This window comes from Erpetoichthys calabaricus, chromosome 4, assembly GCF_900747795.2.
Source record: "Erpetoichthys calabaricus chromosome 4, fErpCal1.3, whole genome shotgun sequence".
Lineage (NCBI taxonomy): Eukaryota > Metazoa > Chordata > Cladistia > Polypteriformes > Polypteridae > Erpetoichthys > Erpetoichthys calabaricus.
The window spans coordinates 260,094,892-260,116,011 of record NC_041397.2 but is presented as its reverse complement, the minus strand read 5'-3'; the positions used below and the strand labels follow the sequence as shown (position 1 = coordinate 260,116,011).

Sequence of the window (21,120 nt, the reverse complement as noted above, 5' to 3'; positions counted from 1 at the left end):
ATGTGGGATAATCAGTGGTTGTTAACATAAGTGAAGGAATATACAGTGGGGGAGAAAGGGTTTTAAAAATGAATGGTTACTACAGCCCTTCCAAAATTCTGTATTATTGTTCAATCTTTATTAGAACTTCCCAGAATAAAAATCACATTACTGCAAGTGTTATTTTTAAGAGTGTCTTGACCTTTAACAAATAAAGAAAGGTTGCTTCTGTTATTGTTGTTCACCTTTTATATGTAAAGAAAGAAGGCTTCCTCAACTTTTGCCGACATGTTAGTTCTCAGGATAACTCCTGTGTGAAGACCTTGACCAATTACACATTTTTGAAAAACAGAATTACAGAGGGTAGGAGGCTATTCTCAAAACACATACGGTATATGCCAGGTAGAAACCAATCTAGAAAACTCTGCTCCATGAAACACTTTTGTCCCTTGTACTTTGGACCCACTAAGTATCTTGCTTTGTGTATAAACAATGATGCAATCTATCCAGTAAGCTGAAGTACTGACATACCTGTTTGATAAAAGATGAAATTGCTTCCAGTGAAAAAGTGAATGTATATATTTCCTTACAAGAAGGAATGGCCCGGTCTAAAATTTTCAGCTTTAATATTTGAGACTCACATCTGCTATGGAAATTAAATCTTACATCATCACTTCTTGACAGATGCTGGCACACTGAGTAGAGCATATCTTCTTCCATAAATATAGTAATATTCACTGAAAATTTGCAATTATTGCAGGCTATCGTTCAAGGCCTAACTGCTGTTATTGATTATAATTTTACATCCCTTAGAACACATTTACTATCTGGAAAGAGCACATCATTGAACCTTTGAGTCTCACGTGTGTCTGTTTTTTCACCTGCATTATTATCATTCTTTAATTTAATATTATTTATTGTATCAGTATGCTGCTGCTGAAGAATGTGAATTTCCCATTGGGATTAATAAAGTATCTATCTATCTATCTATCTAACACTCAGAAAAAGAGCTGAGAGCTTTGACTTACCGTTAGGCTCTAAAACAATGAATGAAAATCAATTAGCAACTGAATTAGCACAACATGTTAATTCGATTTAAAATTATTCATTGTATTCATTCCTGTAAATTAAATTTAAAATTCAACTTGAATTAGACCCAACTTGCCAAAAAGGTTTTTAAAAACATGCTTTCCTTGGCACTATGTTTTTTGTTCTGGTAAATGTTTTCGGCCATTACAAGAACTTTTTGAGACTGCATCAGAACAACAGCCACAGCTTAAGGATTGCTCCGTTGTTATAACATATATGTTATAACATATATGCTACCTTCTTCAGAGCTGGAAGAATGTGAACCTTTACTAGAGTGAAATGGCAAAATTTCCTATTATGTAAAAATAATGGAAACTCAAATTTACTTAAAGGGGAACAATTAAAAATAGCACCACATTGATCAGGGGTTGCCATATCTCTAGATACCTCCCTTTACAGAAATCATTAATCAAACTCAACCACTGAGTCCTTGAACCACACTACCTTTCACAATACTCTTCTCCACTCAAGGTGTACCCTGTTTGGTTGGGAAGGAGGATAAGAATATGGTTGTTAGATGGAGTACTAATATAACTATTTTGTCCAATGAATTACAATAGGTGTAATATAAGTGGGTTGGTAAATTGATTCATGGATGGGTGACAAATTTTGTGAAGCAAAATTAGATATGTGGTTTAAATGCATCACAATGTTAACTAATGTGAGGTTAAACAAGCAATCAAAGCTCCGTGTACATCATACCAGTGTTTCTCAAGTTCAATTGTGGGGCCTAACATGGCTGAAGATTTTTGTTTCAACTTAACCCCTGATTTTAATTGGATTCTACCTTAACTAAGCATGTTCTTATTTTTCAATTTCCATGCATTATTGTCAATCCAGAAATAATTTATATTAGTGCATAGCGAGCATTTATATATGTTAAATGTGAATAGTTATACTTTTAAGATTACCATCATCATGATTTTATTCTGTTCTTCCAGATGTTATTTATGTCTTTATTTACTAATGAGCATTGTATGGGTATGACACTGAAGTGTTTGGAGCCTTTCAGTCTTCAGTGCCATTTGCCCTGGTATCATCCCCATTTGTTATTAATTTTTATTACCAGGATACAATTAAGGGAGCAAACTCCACAATTCTATATGCAGAATAATAGAAAGAGAGCAACTAATTAAACAATAAGAACCATTTTAAATAAAATGACAGAGTGAATGTGAAATTAGTGGGGGTGGGGAATGCGGGCACAGTGGGCCACAGGAATAAACTTGAGAATCACTACACTCTACCAGCACACAGCAGTGGCTTTGTTCATGTATGCAATTTAAGATTAGAACAAACATTAAGTATATACATACGGATGAAGAAGACATAGTGTCACCACTCACACTGAGCCCTTATCTAGGGAGAACCAGACGAGCTGAAAAACGGGCCCTTAAATGCATATTTTTGCAGAAGGACTTCAACACTTGTTATTAGCTGAAGCTTTTGTTTTACTTAGCATGAGTTTTATGTCTATATAAAACATTAGACAAATTGCACTGCAACTAGGATTTAAATGAAAAAAATCTTGATTCTTGCAAGTTAGAATACAAAAAATAGAAAGCCGAGTAATATGGTGAGCTGTGAATCTTATTTTTTTTTAAATAAAGTATACAATGAGAATTGTTCATGAAGTAGGACAGATTTTGAAAAAAAGGAGGCAGAGTAATTCTACCACAATTAAATTAAGATTAAAAGTTAACACATTTAATATTAGAGAAATAAGAAAATGGGGAACGTGATGGCTGCGTGAAGATCAAGAATCATTTAAGATAGCGCTGATACTTAGGCAGTATACATTACCAGACTGCACAGTGCTAAGCACCTGCTCAAGGGGACATATTACAAGAATCCTTTTCAGCCACTGCACTTACCACATTCACTTTGCTGAGTGCCTAGTAGTCAAAAAAAGATGGGGAAGGGGACAGGGACGATCATAAATTGGGAGATCATTTACATCTTTACTTTAAAACAGGTCATAAATTTGTTTTAAAATGTTTTAAGAAAGCTGCACATATACATTGCATTTATCAATCTTGGCAACCCAAGACTTTATTCTGTAAACAACTAGTAAACAAATACTGTATTCCATAAATAATTTTAGTTAAATGATGCAAAAACATCAATCTATCCTTTCGCATCTACAAAACAAAAAACTGATTTGGAGAGGTAGATGGGTTCACAATTTGGGAAAAAATGTGTTCTGTAGTGTACAAGAACATACGATAAGCATTAAATGGTATTTCACTTACCACCAAATGGTTTAGGAAACTGAGCCATGGTTAAATCAACTTAAGTTTTCACACTGTTGTCTATAAAGAAAAAAAAATGTTAGCTTAAATTAGTTATTTATACATTTGTAAATATATACTTAGAATAGCTACAGCACAAACTTTGTCTGAAATCAAATATGACTGAAGCATGAAAAAACATTGAAAATTAAAAAACAAAATATTTTTGTTAGTACATAACTGTGCCATTGGAAATCTCATATTTTAAACCCTTAAGTCTTTAAGTTTAAAGCTACACAGTCAAAAGGCTGAAGTAATGTAAAAAAGTGTGACAAAAAAGCTACTTCATGTCACTCTAAAGAGCTTCCTAGAGCCCCCATGCACAGTAATCCATGCCAAATCAAAAAACAGAAATGCATTTCTGACAGAGTTAAGTGTGACGGGGCATCAATTATTTCCAGAGAACGTCTAAAACGTTACTTTTTAGTGAGCATGTTTTTCTTTGAAGAACATGTCACTTAGTAATTATTTTGGACTAGCCTATTAATGGAAAGTATTATGTTTGATGCTGGGTTTTACAATTTTAAATGCATATAAAAATCACTTCTTTAAATCACTTACAAAAATAAAAATGGGTGATAACTACAGTTAAAATGGAGCACATAGACTCATGCTTCCAATATCACTTATCGAAGATCATTGGTAATAACCAATCCAATATGTTCTGTTTTCACTTTGTTTATGCAGGGTGTTAATTCTGTATCACAACTCTGAGACCGGGTTCATTTAAAGTAAGGAAACATTTGCTAAATAAATGAAAACATTAAAAATATGTTGATAAGAATATGCAGAAAAAGGGATCACACCGAGGTGAGGGAGAATGATTAGAAATGGTATTCTTAAAGGAGTACACCATATTTAATGTACAGGGCCCTTCAAAGCTTTTTAAAAGTGATTGCTCTTTTTAAATACATAAACAACATTTATACATTATTCATCAGTTAACAGTACTTTGATACTTTATTAATCCCAAGGGGAAATTCACAATCTATCTACTTTCCAGCCAAGTGTCCGAAAATAATTAATGAACATTTGCTTTATCATTTGATAAATTCTCTCTCTTAGAATTAAACTACAACTGAATACGTTGCACTCTCTCTCTCTACGTAAATCTACGTTTTGAGCATTGAATGATGCAAACGCGAACAGATTATTGTAGATATTGGATATTTGGCCTGTAGCGTTTGTGGATTTCACTTTCACCAAATAAATCTTTTTTCTCGCGGATACGCATCTTCATTGGGAAGAAACACAACTTTTCCCTGATGGCAATATGAATTAGATGATCTACAAGTCTCCGACTTAAACTTCAAAGCCGAACAATATCTACATACTTCTTGCATATCACCTATGTCCATATATTCAATCTCTTTTCGCACTTCCGTTATTTCACCGAGTAATTTCCATGTGTGTGCGCTAATGCAATCTTTACTATCAGTTTTTTGGGACTTTCAAATTTTAGTACTTTCATTATCTCTAACCTGCTCTGCATGTGTATCGCACCAACGTTTTTGAACCTCTTTACGACATTCTACTTGGTCTTCTACTTGGTCTTTTATTTCCAGCACCGGGCATGGTTAAATCTCTTGGCGCAAAGTCTCGTCTTGCGGGACTTGAAATTATCTTTCTGAAAAAGTCTCGTCTTGTCCTAGAACAAAAAGTCTCATCTCATCCCAGGATTTTTTTTATACAATAGAGATATAAATAAACTATATCTGTATATACACCAGTATAAATGTATAATATATACATACATATACAGTAATCCCTCGCTATATCGCACTTCGCCTTTCGCAGCTTCACTCTATCGCGGATTTTATATGTAAGCATATTTAAATATATATCGCGGATTTTTTGCTGGTTCGCGGATTTCTGAGGACAATGGGTCTTTTAATTTCTGGTACATGCTTCCTCAGTTGGTTTGCCCAGTTGATTTCATACAAGGGACGCTATTGGCAGATGGCTGAGAAGCTACCCAACTTACTTTTCTCTCTCTCTTGCGCTGACTTTCTCTGATCCTGACGTAGGGGGTGTGAGCAGGGGGGCTGTTCGTACACCTAGACGATACGGACGCTCGTCTAAAAATGCTGAAAGATTATCTTCACGTTGCTACCTTCTGTGCAGCTGCTTGAAGCGACATGCTGCACGGTGCTTCGCATACTTAAAAGCTCGAAGGGCACGTATTGATTTTTGACTGTTTTTCTCTGTCTCTGTCTCTCTCCCTCTCCCTGCTCCTGACGGAGGGAGTGTGAGCTGCCGCCTTCAACAGCTTTGTACCGGCGGTGCTTCGCATACTTAAAAGCCAAACAGCCCTATTGATTTGTTTGCTTTCCTCTGTCTTTATGACAGTCTCTGTTCCTGACGCGCACTCCTTTGAAGAGGAAGATATGTTTGCATTCTTTTAATTGTGAGACAGAACTGTCATCTCTGTCTTGTCATGGAGCACAGTTTAAACTTTTGAAAAAGAGACAAATGTTTGTTTGCAGCGTTTGAATAACGTTCCTGTCTCTCTACAACCTCCTGTGTTTCTGCGCAAATCTCTGACCCAAGCATTACAATATAAAAATAACCATATAAACATCCATATTACTAACCGAGAATGCTAAACCGGATGGACGCAGGGACATCCGGCCATGGGCCGTAGCCGCAAAAAGACGTACTGCGCAGGCGCAAGAAAGGGCCGCGAGAGGTGGATGAGGGGCCGCGAGAGGCGGACAAGACCACAGAAAAAAGGAGTGAGCAAAGAAAAAAAGAGGACAAAGAAATGAGACGCCGCAAGCACAGAAAAAAGGAAAAGGCAAAGAAAAAAGTAGTCAAACGCAGGCACCGCACAAAACCCATTGCACACGAAACTAGCACACAAAAAAAAAGAAGACGCTCGCGCACAACAGCAAGGCTCACCCCCCCACAGGCACCGGACGGGATACACACCAAGAGGGGGATTTAACAAGCCCCTGGAACACAAAAAAAAAAGAACACAAAACCACCCCACACACCCTACAAGCAGCGGAGGGGACACACACAAAAAGGGGGATTCAACAAGCCCCTGGAACACAAAACGAAAGAAGACGCTCACGCAACAACAATCCTCACCCCCCCCCCCCCCCCCCATCAATAAGAAGTGACACCCAAAGCCACATATCTAAAGGAAACATCCATATTAAACATACGTCATCTCAAACCTTCACACTAGGCAGCATAGGTGGATCTCCTTAAAATAAAGCACTATTAACCGTTCAACTGGAGAAAAGGCTCCATATTAACAGTGAGTGCGATCCTCCTTATTACTTATCCATATTTCGCACGCTGAGGAACAAACAAGTCATGCATACACGGTCACGGGTACAAAACGATTCGGATCGGATAACGGGACCAAACACACGAACACGAATGAAACCAAAAAATACACGGGGGCGCATACAACGCGCTTCGGAAAATACGTGAGAAAAAATGTCTCGGATCAAAAAACGCAAAGCTCAAGTAACCCCGTTACAGAGACGTGCCCAAATGGACAGACACATTGAACGTAGACGCATACAGCGCGCGTCTCAAAGTGCTGCATCGAAACAAGCACGATTTCAAAAGAAAGAGCTCGCGTCTCAGACATACAAAAAAGGGAGCAAAGCAACGCGCATATGACCGGCCAGAAAACAAGCAAGCAAGACTCCAAAAGCAGAAAGCTCAACTGACCGACATACAAAAACGGACAAGGCACGATACAAACAATGCACGACGTAGAGTGAAACGGACTTTGCGCAAAGCGGAGGCAGATCAATTAAAAATCAAAAATAGCGCGTCACAAATAATGGACATGCAACAACGCGGCACTCAAACACCACAAGCAAAACCTGCCCGTCGCAGACATCAACGCCAGACGTCTGCTAAACGCTTACGCCAGTTGGCTGACAACGCCTTCAATAATGAGTCCACTATTGAGGAAAATTCATTGGGATTAATGAATGTCATTTGCAATCATTGTCATTCACTTAACTTCACAGAAGAAACAACTGGCAAAACAAATAATGAATTTACACGTTGTTGTCAAAAGGGGCAGATTAGACTGCCTCCTTTACATTCATATCCTAAATATCTACAGAAGCTTCTAACTAACGATGTGCCTGAAAGTAAAAACTTTATGAACTGCATTAGATCCTACAATAGTTCATTTGCTTTTGAATCTACCGGAGTACATATCAGGCCACCAAAAGGCAATGGCCCATACTGCTTTCGCATATGTGGTTAACACAACGCACTATATTATATCCAAAAAATATTAATGTTAATCACATTAATAACCAGGTCATTTCATTACTTCCTGGAGAGACACGGCTCTTTCTAAGCTCTGACAAAGTTGACTCTGATGACGACAATGAACATCTGAATTTCCCCTTAGAATATTTGAACACTATTAAGCCGGACGGATGACCACAACACAACCTTACCCTTAAAAACGGAACAATAATCATCATGCTATTAAGAAACCTTAACACTAAACAGGGTTTATGCAATGGCACACGGTTAGTCGTCAACACCATAACACACGATGTTATTCAAGCTACAGTTCTTTCAGATTCACATGCTAACAATACTGTTCTCATTCTTGGAATTGACCTTACGAGTTCTGACCTAGAATTACCTTTTACATTGAAACACCGACAGTTCCCCATTAAACCTGCATTTGCCATGACCATCAACAAATCACAAGGACAAACCATGGACAAGGTTGGCATCTACCTGTCTGAACCCGTTTTTGGACATGGACAACTTTATGTTGCCTTCTCATGTGTTCGACGTTCATCTCACGTTAAAGTTAAAGTTAAAAATGATCCATGCCAAGGAAGACTCATTCAAAGACAAGACACCATCTTTACTACTAATGTTGTATACAAAGAAATATTCCAATAAAACATTACTCTATGCCAAACACTCTATTTTGTATTTATATAGGCATCATCCAAACCTACACACTATTCTATATCTAATTCATACATCTCACTCTTTGTCATGCCCCAACACCAGGGGTTGGCGAGCGAAGCGAGCAGGGGGCGGAGCCCCCTAGTATGGTTTCTACTTCGCGGATGGCTCTGGAACGCAACCCCCGCGATGGAGGAGGGATTACTGTACATACATATATATACACATATACATACACTATATACAGTGGAACCTCGGTTCACGAACGTCTCGGAACATGTACAAATCGGTTTACGACCCAAAAGTTCACCAAACTTTTGCATCTGTTCATGACCACACACCCGGTATACGAACAAGCCAGTTTCCCTTTCAGTTTGTACATGTTCAGTCTCTCCCTGTGCAGCGAGCAAGAGAGAGAGCGAGAGAGCGCGCCACACACACACACAGGCAGCACGAGAGAGAGAGAGAAACAGAGACACACACACACAGGCAGCGCGAGAGAGAGACACACACACACACACACACACACACACACACACACACACACAGGCAGCGCCAGAGAGAGAGCTGGACGCATAAGGTAGGAAGGCAGGTAAAGAATGCATTTGGCTTGTTTTTGTTTTCACTTTTGTTTACAGCGATCGGTTCGTAGCGTGCATTGTTGCAATGTTACTTTTTTTGGTGGTTTATTAAATTACGGATTTTTTCAAACGTTAAGTTTTTTTCCCTGTGCTTAAAACTCATTAAAAAAAAGTGTTTTTAGCCAGCGGTTAGTAGCGCTATAGTGCAAACTATTGCAGTGTTAGTTTTCTCTGTTGTTCAAGGTTTCTCAGTGTTATTCAATGTTTTTACATTTAGTTTACTATTACGCTGTGCATTCTTTGGTTTAATTAACTATATTTGTGCTTAAAAACTTAAAAAAAATATATCAATCAAGACACTATATAAAAGCGGTCGGGATTGTCCTTCCGTCCTGTGAGTGCAAAGCGTAGCGGTATTCCGCTTATCACAGACTTACTACTTGCGGCACGAAGCGACGCGATGTGAGCAGAGTTCTGGTGCTCCCATCGTTCCCTTGCTTTTGTGCGCGTTCTTGGAGATTAGGTAGGCTATTTTTAGATTTGTATACAAAGAAATTTTGTCCTGCCTTACTTCTTCTAACTTGGTCACTTTATTAGCAGGCATTCATTGACTTTTGCGACACGACGAAAGGCAAAGCCCTCACTGACTCACTCATCACTAATTCTCCAACTTCTTGTGTTAGGTAGAAGGCTGAAATTTGGCAGGCTCATTCCTTACAGCTTACTTACAAAAGTTAAGCAGGTTTCATTTCAAAATTCTACGCGTAACGGTCATAACTGAATCCTACTTATGTACATACTGTATATACGTCCATAGCCTGCAGCTCGGTCGCCGTGTGAGGCGGGGTTGCATCCTGCGTCCCCCGGCCTCCCACGTAGTTGGCTGCCTGCCTATATTGCGTCCCCCATCCCCACGCCTCCCACGTAGTTAGCTGCGTGCCTAATTTACATGTTTGGAGAACCGCCAATGCCTCTTAAACATCTTAGATTCACAGGTGATGATTTGAGTAGTGGACACTTTGAGGTTTATGAATGTTTCAACTCTCAAAAGCTGGATGTGAAGTTATCGATGAAACCAGTTGTATGCTTACAACGCTTGACAGATGCCGAATGTCACTTCAACACAACAAGTCCTGCAAATACTAACGTAATTGAAACAAACCATGAAACTCAAACCGATTATGACAGCAGCAATCCAAGCTGTGAGAAAACAGTAAAAAGGAGGCTTGCCAGACGTCGTGGTACATTTTCTGATGCAGCTAGGCGGAAACAACTTCGTGATGCTGCCGCCAAATACTCGCAGAAAAATCCACAAGTTAATAGACACGCTGTCGCTAAATACTCGCAGGCAAATCCACAAGTTCATAGACAAGCTGTCGCTAAATACTCGCAGGCAAATCAAGTTAATAGAGACGCTGCCGCTAAATATTCGCACGCAAATCCACAAGTTAATAAAGCTTCTGTTTCTAGGTACAATCCCAATAATAAAAAGCGGCTCATACAAAAACAACAGGTTTGGCTCAAAAAACCCGATTGTGGATTTGCGTACAGCCACCGAAACTTTGTAATGGCACGAGACTTCAGGTCACGTGTCTGCAAAAGAACCTAATTGAGGCAACTATTTTTATTGGCAGTGGCTCAGGGGAGAGCTTTTTATTCTTTGCATCCCCATTATACCCTCTGATCTCCCATTTCAATTCAAACGCCTCCAATTTCCAGTAAGGCTCTGCTTTGCAATAACAATTAAGTCTCAGGGACAAACCCTACAAAAGGTTGGCATTGATTTGAGGCAAGATTGCTTTTCACATGGCCAACTGTACGTTGCATGCTCAAGAGTAAGCTCAGTGCACAGCTTGGTCATATTACAACCGGAGGGCCGAACTGACAACATGGTATACAAAGAGATCCTTAACAAATAATTATTTGTATATTTTCCCTCAGTTTAAAAATGTTTACTTTTCTTCTTAATAACAATTTTAAGGCAGTATTTCGCCACTGCGAAGCATGGGTATTTTGCTAGTATTTACATACAGTTTGTATGGTCTGGAACGGATTAATTGTATTTACATACAATCCTATGGGGGAAATAACTTTGGTTCATGACCAAATCGGGTTACGACCAGAGTTTTGGAACGAATTATGGTCGTGAACCGAGGTTCCACTGTATATAATTCACCAAGTCCATGGCAAGCAAGACGCACGCAAGACAGAGCCACGCCAGCCAACAATTCACAAAGCAGCCGACCATGGCACGCAAGACAGACCATGGGATACGCAAGACAGAGCCACGGCCATCAACTCTAACCCTCCTCCCGCGTCATGGGATATGCACGACAGAGCCCCGCCTGCCAACTCTAACCCTCCTCCCGAGTCCACCCTCTCTCTTGAGGCACGCAACACTTCACCAAACACCGCCTCAGTCACTTTCGACTCTGCTACAGTCCACATGCACCACTGAGCCACGTTGACTTTTCATTGTTCTTTTCGGTTCCTTTTCTATATATAATCCACCAAGTCGCCCGACCATGGGATACGCACGCACGCAAGACAGAGCCCCCACCCGCCAACTCTAACACTCCTCCCACGTCCATTACCTTCACATTGTTTTCCTTTTATTTCTGATCCCGTTCAACAACTATATGGTGACATCGACTTCGGAACAACTCAGTACGCGAGCTATATTAAGTGTCAGCAACAAAGACTCGCTACACCTTAATGAACAAGTACTGAAACTTATCCCTACCGACGAAGTAACGTTCACCAGCGTTGACTCCATTGTCACAGACGATCCCACAGATCAAGCTTCATTCCCCAAAGAATTTCTTAACAGTCTTACTCCCACTGGCATGCCTCCGCATAAACTCAAAATTAAAATAGGTTCAGTCGTCATGCTTCTCAGAAACCTCATGCCAGCAAGAAGTCTCTGTGATGGCACTAGACTGACTGTTACCAGCATTCACCGCAATGTACTGGAGTGTAAAACTATCGCAGCTCCTACCTCACAAACTGTCCTTATTCCCTGGATATTCCTGACCCCATCAGATTCAAATTTGTCTTTTACACGCAGACAATTTCCTGTTAGATTGGCCTTTGCAATGACAATTAATAAGGCACAGGGACAAACTTTCAAAATGATATGCCTGTATCTGCCAAAACCAGTGTTCAGTCACGGACAATTGTATGTTGCTCTCTCCAGAGTTCCATCCTTTCATTCACTCACAGTCGTATCCTCAAACCCACCCCATTTGGACAACTCTGTCGTTCAGGAAGTGTTCACCCATCAATAAATAATTATGCAGCGTATGCTACACCGCGGGTGTGTGTGTGTGTATATTATATATATATATATATATATATATATATATATATATATATACACAGTACTGTGCAAAAGTTTTAGGCAGGTGTGAAAAAATGCTGTAAACAAAGAGTGCTTTCAAAAATGGAAGTGTTAATCATTTATTTTTATCAATCAACAAACTGCAGTGAATGAATAAAAAGAGAAATCTAAATCAAATCAATATTTGGTGTGACCGTCCATTGCCTTCAAAACAGCACCAATTCTTCTAGGTACACTTGCACACAGTTTTTGAAGGATCTCGGCTGGTAGGTTGTTCCAAACATCTTGGAGAACTAACTACAGATCTTCTGTGGATGTAGGCTTCCTCACATCCTTCTGTCTCTTCATGTAATCCCAGACACACTTGATGATGTTGAGATCAGGGCTCTGTTGGGGCCATACCATCACTTCCAGGACTTCTTGTTCTTCTTTACGCTGAAGATAGTTCTTAATGACTTTGGCTGTACGTTTGGGGTCGTTGTCCTGCTGCAGAATAAATTTAGGGCCAATCATACGTCTCCCTGATAGTATTGCATGATGCATAAGTATCTGCCTGTATTTCTCAGCATTGAGAACACCATTAATCCTGACCAAATCTCCAACTCCATTTGCAGAAATGCAGCCCCAAACATTCAAGGAACCTCCACCATGCTTCACTGTTGCCTGCAGACACTCATTACTGTACCGCTCTCCAGCCCTTCGACGAACAAACTGCCTTCTGATACAGCCAAATATTTCAGCACCTGCTGCCATTTTTCTGCACCCCAGTTCCTATGTTTTCATGCATACTTGAGTCGCTTGGCCTTGTTTCCACATCAGAGGTATGGCTTTTTGGCTGCAACTCTTCCATGAAGACCACTTCTGGCCAGACTTCGGACAGTAGATGGGTGTACCTGGGTCCCACTGGTTTCTGCCAGTTCTAAGCTGATGGCACTGCTGGACATCTTCCGATTTCGAAGGGTAATAAGCTCGATGTGTCTTTCATCTGCTGCACTAAGTTTCCTTGGCCGACCACTGCGTCTACGATCCTCAACGTTGCCCGTTTCTTTGTGCTTCTTCTTGAAACCCCAGTCTGCTTTGAAATCTTTGTCTGTCAGAGACCTTGCTGATGCAGTATAACTACCTTGTGTCTTGTTGCTGTGCTCAATCTTGCCATGACATGAAACTGTCTTCCACAACCTCACCTTGGTAGCAGAGTTTGGCTGTTCCTCACCCAGTTTTAAGCCTCCTACACAGCTGTTTCTGTTTCAGTTGACTGTGTTTCAACCTACGTGTGACATTGATGATCATTAGCACCTGTTTGGTATAATTGGTTGATCATACACCTGACTATAATCTTACAAAATCCCTGACTTTGTGCAAGGGTACCTATAAGAATTGATGCTGGTTTGAAGGCAAAAGGTAGTAACACCAAATATTAATTTGATTTAGATTTTTCTTTTGTTTGCTCACTTTGCATTTTGTAAATTGATAACAATAAACAATCATTATTTATATTTCTGAAAGCATTCTTTTTTACAGCATTTTTTCACACCTGCCTAAAACTTTTGCACAGTACTATATTATATATATATATAACATAGTCAGGTATAATTATGGCTAAAATATAGTATAAACACCAGAAGTTTACAAACATTTGAAAATGTAAGATGTGCCTTTGGTGGCACGGTCATTCACTTGGTAGCACTGCTGACGCAGTGTCCTGGGTTTGAATCTAAAGATCAGAAAGTGTCAGAGTGAAGCCTGAACATTCTCTCCATGTTTGTGTGGTTCTTCCTCCAGCTACAACACCAAAGATGTTTGTGCATGTATTGAGTTAATGCGCAATTCCAAATTGGCACTAACTAACTTAAAATGGAAGCAGAGTGCATTCATGATGGCAGCTGATACCTCATTCCAGCAAGTGCCTTTTAGCTTATAAAAACACAGATGCTAAGTAACTTAACCTGAATAAATATCTAACAAAAAACTTGAAATCCGTTCATTTAGCCAAGATTATAAAACCAAATTTTAATTTAATAAAAAAGGCAGATTTCTTTTCTAAAGCAGTGCCAGGATATCCTCAGCAGAAGAGAATGAATCTCGGAATATTAATACAAGTAATTTGGAAGATAAGGCCATATATACTGAATCCTCTACAACCATAATGTGTCACAGAAAATAATTAGTTACTTCTGAGCTCTGAATGAAAAGTGTTGTATATCCTGATATCATTGTAAATTAGGCTGCAAATCAAGCACTCCTCTGTGCTCTTGCTTTCTTTTTATCAGATCCTTTCAACAAAGCTCTATAGCACAGCAGATGCTTCTATAGCTCATTTTACTTTTGTTTTCACTGCTCTTGAAACTCAACACCAGAACAGTTTGGGAAAACATGGATTTCAATCTCTTTCCCTTAGTCAGATATACTGGAGTTAAATGTGGCTCTTAAAATTACAAAGAAAACATTCATAGTGAAAAATTGCATATACAAATTGGGAATATAATGCACTTTTTTGTTTAGTTTAATGATGACCCATTTTTATTATGCCTCTCAACACACTTACATGGCAGTGATACTCTAGAATAATTCACAGAAATGATTAAATAAAAACTAGAAAAGTCTATAAAATAAACAGTGATTGCCGTATTTCTTACCACAGGCTGACAGCAACAGTTGATTTACAGTACATCAGTGTGGAGTAATACTTAATACGATAGATGAATATGATTCACTTAAATGATAAAACAACAAAGAACACTCAATAGTAACAATCAATCCAGAAAGGCACATGCAGAACATGCAAACCCTATGAATAACTGAGGCAGGAATCAGTCTGCCTATCTTAAAACATCTATACCTAAGTCACTGTTATATTTAGGTAATTAATTATTATTGTTACTACTACTATCATTTCACCTGATTAAACTTTAAACTGATGGGAAGCTTGGGTTGCCCATTGTTGGCATACTCCTCTTGAACCCAGGTCATCGAAAGTCATGAAACCAAGGATGGGCTGGCCTACAAGAACTCAAAACGAGCAAGAGTGGGTGTAAAAATACTCAGTGCTTTTATTACAACAATCCAACCTCTGTTATACCAGCTCTTTTATTTTTCTTTTCCCCCATTATTTACTTTTGATGCAGGCTTCTTTTATCCCTTGTGTTTACAAGTGATTCACTTACCGACTCGCAGAATATCAATGAAGAATAGCCGATCTGATCACACGTGTACATTACAAGTAATCAGCTTGCCTTCTCCATCAAGCATCCTGCAACTACACTGCTTTGCATTGGAGCACCTCACACTCAAAAAGTTGAGTCGAGCTGCAGTGCTTTTAATAAAATTGCACATCACCACAGACCTCAAGATGAATGCTATCAAACCTAATTAAAAATAAAGGTATGCTAATACCTAGGCCTGGGTAATTTGATTCAATATCCATTCTTAAAGTCTCAAGAACTATCTTGTGAATCTCTATCCTGCTCAATTACTATTTGTAGATTTTTGCTAATCTTTGTTTTTGGTGTCCAATCCTAGCCTGTTAAGATTTACTGTGGAAAGAAGCACTTCACTATCTTGCATAAAATGCTTTCTATTTAAGCATGTGGCTGGATGCACTGCTATGGTGGAATGAGTTTTCAATGTGCCTTACCCATGCCGAGCAAGCAGGCAATTGTCAAAACAGCCTGCAATACCAAAGTGAGCGTATGCACAAAGCAGCTAATGTGAAGTAGCACCATAAGCTATACTGCATAGTTGTCAGTCACAATGTCTGGTTTTTGTCTTATGTTCCATTCATCCAACACTAGTGTCAACAAGCTTTTAAAAAACTTCCTTTATGTCTGAGAAGGAACTGTGAGGACACATTTTTTGAGACAGATAAATGCGACTGCTATGCATGAGCAACTGAAGACATGTAACTTGTAGAATTATGCAAACACACCAGTCTTCCTGCTATATCTTATTTCAACTAATTCAAGATTTTAAATGTCCAATAATGGAATAAATTAGAGTTTAGTTGAAGGGTTCCTACATGGAGATTCAGAATACAGTGGTACCTTGAGATACGAGTTTAATTCGTTCCGTGACCGAGCTCGTAAGTCAAAATGCTCGTATCTCAAATCAATTTTCCCCATTGAAATTAATTGAAATGAGATTAATTCGTGCCAGCCCTCAAAAAACCACCCCAATTTTTTGTTAAATGTTTTCAACATAAGAAAAATGTATTTATAATGAACAAATATTGTATACAAACAAAATAAAACCTAATACATAAAAGAGAATCTCAAGAAATAAACAGCTGTTGGCGAAGCCGATTAGCGTAATGTTTTTTTCTTTCACTTTTGCTTAACTTAATTTTCTTCTTCACTAGTTTTTTTTTTTTTGCGCCACGCTTTCCTCACTTTCATTCTCAATGTGTTTCAACAGAAACCTATCCAAGGAGCTTTGTTTAGTCCTCCCCTTTAGAATGTCTCTGAAATGAGTTAGGGCAAGTGTCACCGCTGAAAGATGAGTTGCAATTTTTTCAGGGTTCCTTTTCAATAAAGTCAAGCGTTAGGCAAGTGTCATTAAATAGCACTACTGCACGATCAGTTGCAATTTTTTCAGGATAATTCTTTTCAATAAAGTCAAGCGTTAGGCAAGTGTCATTAAATAGTGCTGCTGCACGATCAGTTGCAATTTTTTCGGGGTGTTTCATTTCAATAAAGTCAAACGTTAGGCAAGTGTCATTAAATAGTGCTGCTGCACGATCAGTTGCAACTTTTTCAGGATTTTTCTTTTCAATAAAGTCAAGCGTTAGGCAAGTGTCATTAAATAGCGCTGCTGCACGATCAGTTGCAACTTTTTCAGGGTGTTTTTAGGTCTTTTAAGTTCGAAACTTTTTCCCACATTGCAAACACTTCCTTAATCTCACTTTATGAGGTAACCTCTTCCGCGAAACCAATCTCCTGCAGAACCTCTGTATGTTGCCGCGTCTATAGTTCCGTCAACTCCTCCGTCGTCAGTTCCTCAGAATGTGCGGCGACAAGCTCTTTGATGGCTCGTATTTTGAATTTTGGCTCGTAACTCAAGGCAAAAAATCGACCTAGTGACGGCTCGTATCTCAAAAAACTCATACGTTGGGGCACTCGTATCTCAACGTACGACTGTATATGAATAGGTTACTGAATACCATACTTATTATTTAGGAAGCAATAATTGATTATTTTATAATATTATTCACAAGATGATATAGATGTTTTATAAAGTAGATGACATTGCATTGTATTAAAATAAGGATCCACCCATATTGTGTGGACTTTGATGTGAGGATACATATGTTAAATTATGGTGAATTTTGATTTAGTACAGTGTTGAGAAAAAGTTGTTTTTTTTAAACAGCAAAAATATTTTGTTCCACATCTTGCAAGTACTGATATTAACTGTTCATTAACAATCAAGTATTGTCTTAAATGTCATTCCATTCTTATGCATATGTTGTCACTATGTAGACACCCTTCAAATAAAGTGTTATTCAAATTTGTCACATTATATTAATGTTCTCTATAAATGGTTACGTAATCTCTAAAAACAGCCAACTCTTATCAGTGAACACAAAATCAATCAAGATAAATATCAATATTGAATTGAATCAGGACATTGTGAATTGAAATTGAATTGAGACAGCCTGCTTCACTCCTGGTGCACCACACATAAAAAGGCACTGACTTACTGTAAAAATGCTGAGAAAAGCCAAGCAAAATGACACCTTTTATTGGCTAACTAAAAAGATTACAATATGCAAGCTTTCGAGGCAACTCAGGCCCCTTGTAAAAATGCTGCAAAACAACTCAAGATTCATAAAAAGTTGAGCTTTACAGAGATTTTAACCAAATGTACTAAGAAGTAATAGGCAGTGATCCAAATTACTAAAATCTCTTGAGAGTTACCGAACTATACACTAAAGGACTTTATTTTAGTAAATTTAAATTATTTTAGTTCATCAACACAATTAAAAGATGAAGAACCTTCTAGTCTAAGGGAGCTAAACTGTTAATCTGTTTTGAAGGTTCACAATTAAGAAGGGAAAATGCCAAGAGAGTGTGGTATGTCCCACTTCATAAAACCATCAGTTTCTTTTTCCCCATTATGATTCACTCTACTCTTCAAAAGTAGAATATCAAGACATTAAAATATTTTCCAACCTGTTGCACATTGCATTTCATGAATGGCTTTGGTCAATATAGACCAGAACTATCAGACATTTAGAGAACTACCAGTGGGTAGGAGACTTTACCCACAAGATACAAAAACGCATGCAATGAATTGACCGTAAAAGTCACATAATTTTTGATGAATATTTTATTTTCATTAAATTGGTTGGTTGTGCACTGTCCCAAAATTATAACAGTTGTCTTTATGTTGTTAGGTTTGTACTGATGCTTCATTCTGCGGTGGGTTGTCACCCTGCCCGGGATTGGTTCCTGCCTTGTGCCCTATGTTGGCTGGGATTGGCTCCAGCAGACCCCCGTGACCCTGTGTTTGGATTCAGCGGGTTGGAAAATGGATGGATGGATGATGCTTCATTTTTATGAATAAGCATAAAGTCCATCCTGACAAAAGTACTGTGACTTTTAACTTTAGTGATGTCAAAAAAAATAATAAAAAAAAAAAAAACAGATGTCCTTTTCATACACAGATTGATGGCTTCTGAATAAGAGAAGCTTCTTTGTTAGCCATTATACAGATGTCCAAGTACCTTTCAGGGATATATCAGATTAACAAATATAACATTACTTGACTAATGGCACAAGTTTCAAATTCTATAAACAAAGCCAAAATCAGCTATAGTTATACTCGTGAAATATTTTACCTTTGCAAGCATCCTGATGAGGATATAAATTGTCCTTAATTACTATGAGAGATTACATTTAAACAGGAATGTCTTAAAATGCTGATAAGGGTAAAATGAGCTGTCACTGGTGTGGTAGAGTAAGCGGAAATCCTGCAATTGAGTTCTTTGTTTACAGATTGTCTGTCTTTTACAGAAGCATTTACAATATGTTGTCAGCAACATTACACCCAAGATAAACCACCAACAGTGTGCCTTCACTTGCTCTGGCAATCACTTTAGTCCAATATCTGATTGATGTGGACAGGTCTACCTATTAAGAAGCACACAGATGTTGATTAACAGCATCAACTAATTTGAAAAGATATTGAATGAATCAGTATTTGTTCTCCCTTTTCACCTTGCAAATGTCACAAAATATAATGACTGCTTTTTTGTTACATAAAATTTAGTGTGAAATAAGGTTTAGGGAAGACCAAATGACAACTTCTATTATACTGAACTACAATTAATACTTAACCAAAACAATACTAAAAAGAAACATGACACAAAAAACACTAAGGAAGTTAATGTATTATTAACAGGGTAGTAAAAGCAAACAATAATAAAGAAAAATACATTAAATGCTTTGGAAGTAAAATGTGGATCATTGCATACATGTTACACAGGTAAACCATTTTCTACTCAAAAGATCAATTTCCAGGACAAGAGTGCAGGTCATGCTATTACTTATTTGGGAAAACACAAGCATAAAATATGGCAGTCACGTGCAAGTATCTGCCCTTAAACAGAAAACAAGTACTGAGGGGGGAGAGGAGGTTAAGTAAGTCAAGAGGGCAAATGTGGATTTGGAGTTTATTTGTGAAAACGTCACAAACCACACACACCACCAAATCTTTTAATTATATGACTGGTGAGCTTAGAGTTGGGAGGATTGATGTCAATGGTGATAAAAAGGTATGGAAGGTTAGGAAAGAAAGCCTAAGAAAGGAAGTTTATCCTGTTTGGTAATAGTGGGGAAGTGCTCAAGGCATACCACCAGTGCAACAGGAGGAAGATAAGTTGTGTTAGTAAAGAACAGTGAGGCAGATATGCTTTTATTTTAATGCATGAGACATTGACCCTTCTGATACACTTCCCTTCCTTGCATTATTGCACTGGCATGCAAAAGTATTCAGTCCCCTTGAAAGTCATCGTAATTTTCTGCATGATACACATATCTAACCATTAATTATTGTTAGCGTTAACTATCATGTTGCAACAATGTATTTCCAAAGTTAAAATAAACCATTCTCTGTAGATATTTCTCTCTATAAGAATAAAAACTACGGGGTTTGCCCCCTGCTCGCTTTAAACTAAGTCGGAGACTTGTAGATCGTCTAATTTGTGTTGCCATCATGGAAAAGTAGTGTTTCTTCCCACTGAAGAGGTGAATCTGCATGAATTAAAAGATTTGTTGTTTGGTGAAAGTGAAATCCACATACCCGAGCGGCAGAGATGTGGAGTGGCTGGCATGTAGCACAGGCCGGTGGGGGTTGGCAAGTAAAGCGAGCAGGGGGCAAAGCTCCCTAGTAACTAAAGAAGAAAAACTCAAATGTTAGCATTTGCATAAGTATTCAAGCCCTACACATTCATACTTTATCGAGAACCCTTTTGCTGCTATAACATCCTTAATTGTTTTAGAGTATGTATGTACCAGTTTTGCACATTAACCAGGAGTGATTCTTCCTGGCAGAATTTATAGAGATTCTATAGGTTGGTAAGATGGCACTTCTGGACAGGAGTTTTCAAACAGTGCCACAGATTCACAATAGGGTTATGATCAGAGTTTGACTTGGCCGTTCCAAAACATTCACCTTTCTGTTTCTGAGCCATTCCAGTAACATTTGGCCTTATGCTTAGGGATGCTTAAGGTCGTTGTCTCGTTGAAAGAACCACCTTCTCCCAAGCTGTAGGTTCATAGCAAACTGGAACAAGTTCTCCTGCCATATTGGGTGGTATTTGTGTCTATCCATTGTCCCTTCAAATCTGACAAGATTCCCAGTCCCAGCATATGAAAATAATCCCTATACATGTATGCTGCCACCACCACATTTCACTATACGTATGATA

At 38.5% G+C, this 21,120-nt stretch overlaps 1 protein-coding gene across 4 annotated transcripts in view; it reads right to left on the bottom strand.

The window, feature by feature from the left end:
* itsn1 (intersectin 1 (SH3 domain protein)) overlaps positions 1–21,120 on the bottom strand; it is a 282,819-nt gene that overhangs the window by 205,595 nt on the left and 56,104 nt on the right. For 3 of the 4 annotated variants that reach the window (XM_028800700.2, XM_028800701.2, XM_028800703.2), the window contains exons 2-3: positions 3,321–3,380; positions 2,943–2,963 (exon numbers count right to left, since the gene is read on the bottom strand). In XM_028800700.2, the coding sequence (XP_028656533.2) occupies positions 2,943–2,963; positions 3,321–3,348 (49 nt within the window). In that variant the 5' untranslated portion in view covers positions 3,349–3,380. The remainder of the gene's footprint in view (positions 1–2,942; positions 2,964–3,320; positions 3,381–21,120) is intronic. The other variant, XM_028800702.2, reaches the window with a different exon arrangement.